Genomic DNA, 10,317 nt, shown 5'->3' on the forward strand with positions numbered 1-10,317 from the left:
TTATTAGATTGTTATTATTTGGTATGTGAAATGTTCTAAGTTTCTATTATTAGAGTTGATATGATATGACTTCCAATTGACGACATATTTTCATAAGGTACAGGTTAATTAATTAGTTATCAGAGTGTAGCAGCTTGTAACCTACATCTAGTGATGGAGCATTACATGTGCATTATAGTATAATTTTTTTTTGTTAATAAGTAGTTCTAGGTTCATATAGATTGCACATGGTTGTTTTATATGTAAACATGTTTGAAATATGTGACTTATGCTTACTATGTAATGTGTTAAGTATTTCTGCCTTATTTGAACACCGTAGAAAACTTAGCACTTTGGTTCAAGATGTTTTTTGCTAACTTAATTTATATAAATTTTAATGTTCAAGGGTTTAATTGAGTGCGAAAAAAGCATAGGAGTTTAATTGATTTTTTAGAGAAGTTTAGGGGCTTTGAAGTTCCTTTTAGCCTAAAATCTTATTATGACTCAGAAAAATAAATAAATAAAAGTTTTTTTAGTCACTTTTCAATTAAATTGGTGCCTGGTTGACTTGTGACACAAACTCAATTGAATGATTAAGTAATAATATAGATAAGATAATTTAGTATTAATAGTTAACACATATTAGATGTATGGAGAACTTTCAAATTTTTTCCTAAAATTCTAAAAATCTTATGGTTTATTTTTTAGTATAAAAGTTACAATGTTTTATCAGAACTAGATTGGTTGTTAAATTCATCAAATCGCTGATTCTTGGTTCAACTGATTCACCCACTTCAATTGAATAAATTATTTAATTTTTTAAAAAAAAATTTAAAAATAGAGAAAACTAGTTCAACCGTCGGTTCAATCGATCTAACCGTTTTGGAAGTTAACTAGTCCAACCACTTATTTTAAATTGGTGTCTTGATCTTACCAATTCAATTATTCAATCTAATCTAATTCCAAAGGGGGAAGAAAAAAATATCCGTACTTTTTCTATATACTATCATTAACATCATTTATTAAGATAGTGCAAATCAACATCCAAATGTTTTATTAGTTAAAAAGTACAAGGTTTTATGGATTAAAAGAAATAACACTGTTGCCAATTGAGTCTTAATTAAGTTGATATTGATATTGTTGTCGGTGTAGGAGAATATAGGTTCGAGTGCTTAAGCGCATTTTATCTTCCTACTCAATAGTTGAAGAGGGTTTATGAATAGTTTTAATCTTTGTATATAAAAAAGAAAATACAATGTTTTATTATTATGAAAAAAGTTAATAACAACTTAATAATCTTCGCAAAAGTTGAGGTTTTGAATTAAAAGTGTTTAGGTTCAAATTTTATTATGTGTACTTACGCATGCATGTGAGTTTTTAATTCAAATTTTATTTTGGATTTCAATCCCATTATGTATAAGGCCTATCCAGATTTATTTAGGTTAGGCCCAGATACATTTCAATTATTGGTCTGTTCATTTGTACTTTGTAATGGTTTAATTTTGGTCGTGGTTATATAGACACATTGATTTTGGTTGCATTGTTGCTTATAAAGTTAAAAAAATACAACATTTTACTATATATATTTATTGTTTTGAAAGAGTGAATTTTTTTATACAATGCTTAAAACTATTTTATATTCCTCCCAAACTTTAAAATAAGAATATAAGATGCACTGTGCACTCTCGAACTTAAATTCTCCTATATTAACAATAATGTTGATGACAATCAAATTAAGACTTCATCAATAAAAAAATTAATTTTAAAAAGAAAATATCACTATAATGGTTGCTTTATCTTTTGATTTTTTATATACAATCTATTGAAGAAAAAAAACAAACCAGATAAAACATGAATTTCGAACACCCAAATTACTACTATTACAACTAAAAACTCATTTGTTCTTTCACATAAATATTTTATAAATTTATTTTCAAAATAATTATAAAATTATCATTGTAATTTTCATTATCTCAAAATTTTAGTTTTAAAATAAAAACAAATCATTAATGAAGCTTTTCTTGAAAGGGACACTTCAATTGCTTTGGCCTTTAGTCACTCAACACTTACCAATGCTTTGAATTGCATTGGATAAATTTCCATCCATGAATAGATTTTGGGCGGCTTGTGTGTAACTATCCCTCTACAGCTTTGTAGAAAGATTAATAAAAAGGAAAGAAGATATTTAAATAAAATAATGTTTTAATTTAACATACTCCAAAGTAAGAGAGAGCAGCAGCTTGTCGGATGCTAATAAATAGCCATAAGATATCCATCATCCATAAAGAAAGACGGCTATCTGCCACTGTTATGACGCGGTTTCTCCTATGAATGCCATGTGCAACTCGCCTTTCCCAAAACCCAACCGACACGTCTTTGTATAGTTTTATTTCTTCCATCCTAAGCTTGTCCCACCTTAAATGCAGTCATCCCCCTAACCCAATTGCAAGCTAACTAATCAACCACCAAACCTAGAAGGCCAGACCTGAACAAAGCTAAGATCATGTATTCTTCTCCTCCAAAACAGCCTTCCTCTCTTTACCCACAGGTCGATCTTTCAAACCCAGACGCCACTTCTTCTTCTCCTTCTTCTTCGTCTTCTTTGTACCCTTCTTTGGACATGAAAGATTTAGCCGAAAACCTCTTCCCTGACGACGCCACCGCCTTGCACACCCACCAAGATTCTGCAGAACAACTCCTCCTCAAGGTTCCTGGTGCCATCGTTCACCTTATTGAGCGAGAAACCAGCATTGAGCTTGCTTGTGGTGACCTCTGTATTGTTAGTCTCCTTCAAGGCGACAACGTTGTTGCTGTTTTTGCTCGCCTTGGTGACGATATTCAATGGCCTTTGGCTAAAGATGAGCCTGTTGTAAAACTTGATGCTTCCCACTATTTCTTTACTCTTAGAGTGCCATCGAATGGGTCGTTTGAAGACGGAAAAGATTCTAATCAAACCGAGGATGTTTTGAACTATGGTCTGACAATAGCTGCAAAAGGGCAAGAGGGTTTGTTGAAGGAACTTGATAGAATCTTGGAAACTTACAGTTGCTTTTCGGTGCAACAAGTGAAAGGGATAGAGAACTGGAATCTTGTGGATGCGAGAAATGTGGCGCCCGAAGAGTTGAATAGAAAGGAAAAAAGGGACTTAATCGTGGGAAGTTCAATGGCGTATTGGACGACTCTGGCGCCCAATGTTGAAGACTATAGCGGGTCTATAGCAAAGGCAATAGCATCGGGGTCAGGGTACGTTGTGAAGGGGATTTTGTGGTGTGGCGATGTCACTGTTGACAGGTTGAAATGGGGCAATGAGTTCTTGAGTAAGAGGATAAAGTCAGGTTCAACCTCTGAGATCTCTCCAGAGGCCTTGAGAAGGATGAAAAGGTTTGTTTCTTGATCATAACATAAGTCCCCTTTTATGATGAATTTTGAGCTGCTTAACATTTGAGCCTGTACTTGGAAAGCTTAAGTGCTTGTGGAACAGAGGCTATTATTATTAAGCATCATGTGAACTTTATGTTAAACTTCTGTTGCCTTCAGTACAATTCCGTAGGACAAATTTCAGCATATTCCTTTGTTAAAAATGATTTTGGAATCATGAGGTGATTTGATTCTGGTTTCAGGGTTAAGAAGTTAACAAAGATGTCAGAGAAAGTGGCCACTGGAATTCTTTCAGGTGTGGTTAAAGTGTCTGGATTCTTCACAGGTTCAATTGTTAACTCCAAAGTTGGCAAGAAATTTTTCAACCTGATGCCTGGAGAAATCGTTCTTGCTTCCTTGGATGGATTTAGTAAGTTGTTTCCTCTCGTCAACTTTACCTTATTTGTTATGAATTTACTATATCTCGTCTTCTCTGCTAGGGTGCAACTTTCATGCCTGCTATCTATTTTATCATATATATGTGATACCATTTGTCATGCGGCCATCATCTGAATGTTGTGTGCGTGTCCAAAGACGTCATTAGTTTTTGATGCGAGGTTATTGCTTCTTTTGAAGTGTTTGGCACAACACTGCATTTACATAGAAAATGCAACATGGTTGGTATTCTTACGGTGTTTCTGCTTGTATGTCCATTTAGATAAGGTTTGCGATGCAGTTGAAGTAGCAGGAAGGAATGTCATGTCTACCACATCTGTGGTGACAACAGGACTTGTTTCACAAAGGTATGCTTTCTGAGAAGTAGAAGTTGATTATGTGGGAGTTGGTATATATGATCATCATGTTTATCATACGCACTACTGGTTTTGGTGGTGTAGGTATGGAGAAAAGGCAGGAAAGGTTACAAATGAAGGGCTTGATGCGGCAGGACATGCAATTGGGACAGCTTGGGCTGTGTTTAAGATTAGAAAGGCTCTTAATCCCAAGAGTGTCTTCAAACCCACAACTCTTGCAAAAGCTGCTGCACAGGCTAATGCTGCTGAATTGAAGTCCAAAAATAACAAGTAAACAGAGTTGCTTTTTAGTTTGAACAGGAAGACAAAAACAGAGATGCTTGTAGGACTGCAGTTTTCCAAAGGTTGAGAATTCTCAAGTGGATTGTATTTGTACTTTGCAATTGATGTGAATTACTATGCATCTTAAGAAACTCAATTCCCACTATACAAAATCAGATTACTTGTACCCGAGTACATTATTAAGCTAAAAACAGTTTGCTAATATAGAATGGTTTTAGGTTTGAAGATTGGCAAAATTTAAATGAAAGGTTAATTGTACTATCTTTTGGGTTAAAAATTCTCATCGGTACTACTTTGGATTGGAATGTCTTTTGTTTTATCGAACTAGATAAAATTCTAGTCCAACAAAGAATAAATTTCTCTTCGAAACAAGCCCAATTCCTATGTGTTAAGCTTCATGCTTGTGTGTCAAAATTTTTCTTTTTATGCAATAATTTAATAAATAAATAAATTTTATTATCATAAATATAACTTTAATTATTATTTAATATAAAGTGGTTTTAAACAATTTAATTTTAGTATAACTATAAACTAAAATGATATTAGTCATTAGATCGAAATCTTTTTTTTTATTTTAGTAAGGTAAGATCATTACAAAATTTATGGTTTAAAATTAATTATGCAACAAAACCATAAGCAAATTAATTGAAATTTGCAGACGTTGAAATTAATAATTAAAAATAAAAATTATAACTAGAAAATTGAAAATAAAAAAAATCAACAACTAAAAGTTAAGTAAAACTAAAAATTAGCAAAAAAAATTGCAAATTGAAAAATTCTAACCACTATTGGTGGTGTTATCAAACTATAGTATTTGATTAAAAATTTAAAAACTTGAAATGAAAATGAAAAAGAAAAACTGACTGCCTAAAAATTAAAAGAATTTAAAAATTGGTTGCACGCAAATAAAGATAATTAAATAACAAAATAAAAATAATTAAAACATTATAAAAGTAGCCATGTTAATGTATTTTATAAAAAAAACTGACTATTTCTAAGTAATTTAATGGGTAAAATTTTTAGGTTTGAAGAAAAAGATTACTTTTATTATATATTTATGTACTTTCTACTTAATTGATTATTTTTATTTTAATTATAAAATAATGGAACTTCAATTATATGTTAGTGTTATAAAATTAAATTATATTTTTATAAATTTATTTTTCAATTAAAATTAATATTTAATTAAATTATATATTTAACTCTAAAAAGAATTTATTAAATCATTTTATGTAAAATTAACTAGTTATTATTAAATAGGTTCAATGAAAATTTAATTAAAATACAAATGTAAAAAAAATTTCAAGATTAATATTATAAATAAATATTTAACATGCATCTACATAAAAATTCTTAAAACAATAAAAAAGTAAAAGAGATGGTAAAAGAAAATATAATTATCATTGCTAGTTGCTAATGAGGCATTGGCTAAGTTCGCAAAAGCGAGGCCTTGAGTTATGAATGCTGAGGTTTGAGACTTATCATGTGCAATTAAAATATGCGGGTCTTCAAGTTTTACCATGAACTACTATTATGTGTGGGTCTTAATTCATTAATTAGTCTCTAGTTTGGATTGATTTAGTTCTTAGTTTGTGTTGTAATAATTTAATTATTTAATCTCATTCTTAGTTAGTTTGTATTGTAATAGTTTGATTCTACACCAAATGATTATTCGGACATATATTGTACTTGTATTTGGATTGTTTTGTACTTGTAAGCTTTCAAATATATATATATATATATATAAATATATATATATATATATATATTTGAAGTGGTAATGTTGAGATTTTCTAGACAAAACTTTAGTGGCTGTTGGTATACCAGATAATCTTAAGATGCGTTCATGCACTTTATAACTTTGATTTTAATGCAAATTTTATGGACGACTGAAAACTTTCAAATGATGCAAAGAATTCGATAAGGAGATCTTTAGTCTCCATACTTATTTGTGTTGTGCAAGAAACAATTAGCTCAATCTATACACATGGAGGTTGAGGGGGACATTTGGAAACCAATAAAGTTAGTTAGGAATGGGTCGGGAATTTCTCATCTTTTCTTTACTAATGATTTGGTGCTTTGTGCTTGGAATTGAGAGGTGAGAGTTCAACATGTATACAGAGAAGGAAATAAGGTGGCAGACTGTATGGCAACATTGGCCAGAGGAAAGGGGAGGGGAATGCAACTGCATCGAGTACCACTAGTAAAGGCAATGGGACTGTTGCAAGCTGATGAAAGACAGTGCCGCGTTGAAGCAACTAGCTTGTAAATTGGTTGTTCTTCTCCTTTACAAAAAAGAAAATTATATTTGATAAAAAATTTTGTTAGGGGACTTATAAATATTCTTAAATTTAGTTAAACATAATTATAATCATTAACCTTCATAATTAAATTAACCTCGGCGAAAGGTTATATAGCAATTAGTTGACCTGTATTTAATTTACATATCACATTTTGATAGCTACACGAGCAAGAAGCCAACAAAAAAAAAGGTTACAATTTTGAAATGAAAGTGTACTTAGGAAGTGAGTCAAATTCAGAAAAAGAACTCTGTATGTTGGTTTGATGGTCAGAGTATTCATCGCCTCAAGTATGGTTTGGGTTTCAATCACGCTAATTGCGTTATTATTAAAATTTTGCTCTCCTCTTGTAATTAATTAAAGAAATCGGAAAAAAAAAAAAAAGAAGAAAAGAAAAGGGTAGCGGTTGAAGCCAAGGATGTGGGCAGCAGAATGTGTGTGATGTTGTTGTCCAACTTCTTTCACTCAAAAAATTCCTTTCTCTAATTCCAAGCCTTTGTTGCAATATTATTTGTTCAAATCAACTCGCTCGTTAGTTTGTCCAACACGCATCTCTTTTCTCGATGTCCTTGAATATTGTAAATAAATAGGTCCAGTTTCCCAGTGCTATATTTTGGGTCCAATCAACGATTTAAAACAGCAGCTACACCCAAGGCCCAACCCTAAGCCCTCATGTTTACCAGACTAACCCAAGATGGCAAGCACTTTTTAGTGTTATTGGTAGCTTTGGCACAATAATGATGGCAAAGAAAGAATCAAAAGAGGTTCAGTCTTTTATTGCTGTCAAGATTGAAATGAAACTTCATCATTAATTATGACCCCCAAACAAATTAATGTAAGCGGCATCTACTGCTTCAAAGTTCAGAAACAGCACTAGTTCTGGTTTCTACTTATAAGACCGCAACCCAACCATCATTTACCAATATTTTGATATCCTCTTTTTCTTGTCAAATTCAAGACCTTTGTGGATGAAAATCTGGTGACAGATCTTGTCAGGTTCCCCTGTTACATCAAAGTTTCCAACAGCAACCCTGAAATTTAGCAATCATGTTGATGTTATTACTTTATATCCCATTTACCAACATTACCTAATAATTTCGTATGCAAAGTCTATTGCACCATAATGACATGAAAATCCCTCCTGTAAGGAATAGCAAAACTAATGATTTGGGACTTTTTTTCATTTGGCTGGCTTGGAGTTGTTCAAGTAAGATGAGTTGGACTTGTTAATCATAGAAAAATTGAAGAGTATCAGAGTTAAAGCATTTTTCCGATGCATGTTAACCATTTTTTTTTACATGAATTTCATAAATCACTTGATCCACAAATGTAAAACTAGTGTTCTTTCGAGTATTTGTAGAAATACAATCATAATTACAAATTTAATATATATAATTAGGATAACATTATAAATTATAATTGTATTAATAATTGTATTATAACTTGGCTTCTTTAAAAGAGTTAAAATAAATTCATCTTGACTGGAGTGAATAACAACAGTCATGCTTTCTTAGTTTCAGCTGAGCTTAGACAAAGTCTCTCTCTCTCTCTATATATATATGTTAAAGGAGTGTTTGGAAATTGGGCTTGTAAATCTATGACTAAGGGTTGGTGGCAATTTCTTATTCATGAATGGGTTAAAATGAATGTTGATAGCTCGGTATCAAATTCTAGATCAAGAGCGATCATAGGTGGAGTGGTGAGAAGGCCGAATGGAAGTTGGATGGGAGTTTTGAAATGGCGGTAGGATTGTCAGATATTTTTCAGATTCAAGCTCGAGCATTAATTGAAGGTTTAAAGTATGCTTGGGCATAGGGTTACTGTCAAGTGGAGATTGAGAGTGATAATTCTGTGTTGATTGTTGTTATACAAAATGGGTTAGTAGCAAACAACTGTTACAACAAAGTTAGGCTTATTCAAGACTGGTGTTTTGAGGATTGGGAAGAGAAATTTTGACGGATCTTGAGAGAAAGCTACAGGTTGGTAGATTGTATTACCAAAGAGGCTCGAGGCGAAATGGAACAATTGATTATTCATCAGGAACCACCGGGTATTGTGAGAGACTTATTGGATGATGATATTCATCGTGCTATGTGTCCATTTCTTGAGGGAGATTAGTACTGATGTAATTTTAACTCAAGGCTATATCATTTTATTTACCAAAAAAAATATAAAATTGAGATTGAGAAGTTACACATAATTTACAAAGGAAGAGACTCGAATATAGAATTTTAAAGCTTTTAGAGTTGAAACATCTTGGTCAAGACAAAACAAATTGTTTTTACTAAATAAGAATAATTGGGAATCAAATTTGTATTAATTTGAGTGAAGCACTCTGAAATAGTTAAAAAGAAAAAAAAAACCATTTAGTTGGTATTTTGAACTAATTAAATTGCGTTAAGGAGCAAACTTATGAATAAACTAAGGGGTGAGTTTATTGCAATTTCAATAGAATGGGAGCATGGTCTAAATACAAGGAATTAGCCTTCTGTTCATCTCGTGAATTAGCAGTTAGGAAGCTAGGCAGCAGTTATAATGCCCCAGGCCCTTTTAGCTTTGTGCCCATAATGACCAATATTTGGCATGAATTTGAAAGGTGGGAAACTCAAACCTACAAAATGATGGGCTTCGTTCTAGAACCCTGGTTCGTTCACCATATTTATTCCTTTTAGTAGCAAAAAGTTGATTAGAGAAAGGGAATGACACTCATAGGTTGTGTTGGAATTAGGTAAAAGTACTTAATAGATTCACCAACCGCAATTTAAATCAGCAGTCAATGAGATTCATTTCCAAAGAATTTAAGGTTTTATTGCTTATAAAACCATGAAAAGGAAGAATTGTTTGGTGGATTTACCATGTAAGTACCAAAACAAGAGAAGGTGGATTACATTTACAGGTCCCACCTCTTCCCTGTTTGCATAGATTTAGGAAGATAATGTTGGGCAGGTAGGGAGATTTATGTGGAAATTTAACATGGGGGCACAGTTCTGTGAGAGGAGGGCCCAATAAATTTAATGCAAAAAAAAAAAAAATCAACTTTTTTAGGGTAAACTTATAAATAGTGATCCAATTATTATTGTGTTTTTGTTTTCACCATCCAGGTTTTTTTTTTCTTTTAGTCATTGGTGGTATCAAAATTTAATATTTTGATCACTCTTTCATTAAATCACTAAGAGAATACCTATATGACTTTTTTATTGGCATAATAATAAATTTAGCCCTCTAATATTTACATATTCTAGTAATTTGATTCTAATTCTAAAAGTTTCAGCAAATTTGATCTTCATTTTATACATTCTTGTAATTTAATCTTGATTCTCAAAAGATAAAAATAAAATTTAAAAACTTTAAAAATATAAAAATATTTAAAAATTAATTTTTGATAAAATACATAAGATTTATAAAAAACACATAGAATTATAAATAAATGAATACCCATTTTTTTAACATGAAATTTATTTATTAAAACAATAATTTTATAAATAAAATAATTTTTTAAAAATCCACAAATATGACTTCAATCTTTTTCAAACTTTTTCATTTTTTAGTTTTATTTATTATACATCTGGCCTTGTTTTTTAGTCCTC

General features: G+C 31.4%; 1 protein-coding gene across 1 annotated transcript; it reads left to right on the forward strand.

Moving 5' to 3' along the window:
- Positions 1 to 2,298: 2,298 nt before the first annotated feature.
- Positions 2,299 to 4,561, forward strand: LOC105762932 (protein EARLY-RESPONSIVE TO DEHYDRATION 7, chloroplastic). Its single transcript, XM_012580909.2, has 4 exons — positions 2,299 to 3,360; positions 3,600 to 3,766; positions 4,055 to 4,139; positions 4,233 to 4,561. Exons 1-4 carry the CDS (start codon positions 2,483 to 2,485, stop codon positions 4,420 to 4,422), a joined length of 1,320 nt encoding a protein of 439 aa, XP_012436363.1. The 5' UTR covers positions 2,299 to 2,482; the 3' UTR covers positions 4,423 to 4,561.
- The last annotated feature ends 5,756 nt before the right edge of the window (positions 4,562 to 10,317 follow it).

This window comes from Gossypium raimondii, chromosome 12 (assembly GCF_025698545.1).
Source record: "Gossypium raimondii isolate GPD5lz chromosome 12, ASM2569854v1, whole genome shotgun sequence".
Taxonomy (NCBI): domain Eukaryota; kingdom Viridiplantae; phylum Streptophyta; class Magnoliopsida; order Malvales; family Malvaceae; genus Gossypium; species Gossypium raimondii.

What these genes read in the sequence shown, in the direction of transcription:
- LOC105762932 (XM_012580909.2), top strand. Translation starts at nt 2,483, where the DNA reads ATGTATTCTTCTCCTCCAAAACAGCCTTCCTCTCTTTACCCACAGGTC. An exon ending in GCCTTGAGAAGGATGAAAAG is followed by an intron (nt 3,361 to 3,599) that starts GTTTGTTTCTTG and finishes TTCTGGTTTCAG; the next exon opens with GGTTAAGAAGTTAACAAAGA. An exon ending in ACAGGACTTGTTTCACAAAG is followed by an intron (nt 4,140 to 4,232) that starts GTATGCTTTCTG and finishes TTGGTGGTGTAG; the next exon opens with GTATGGAGAAAAGGCAGGAA.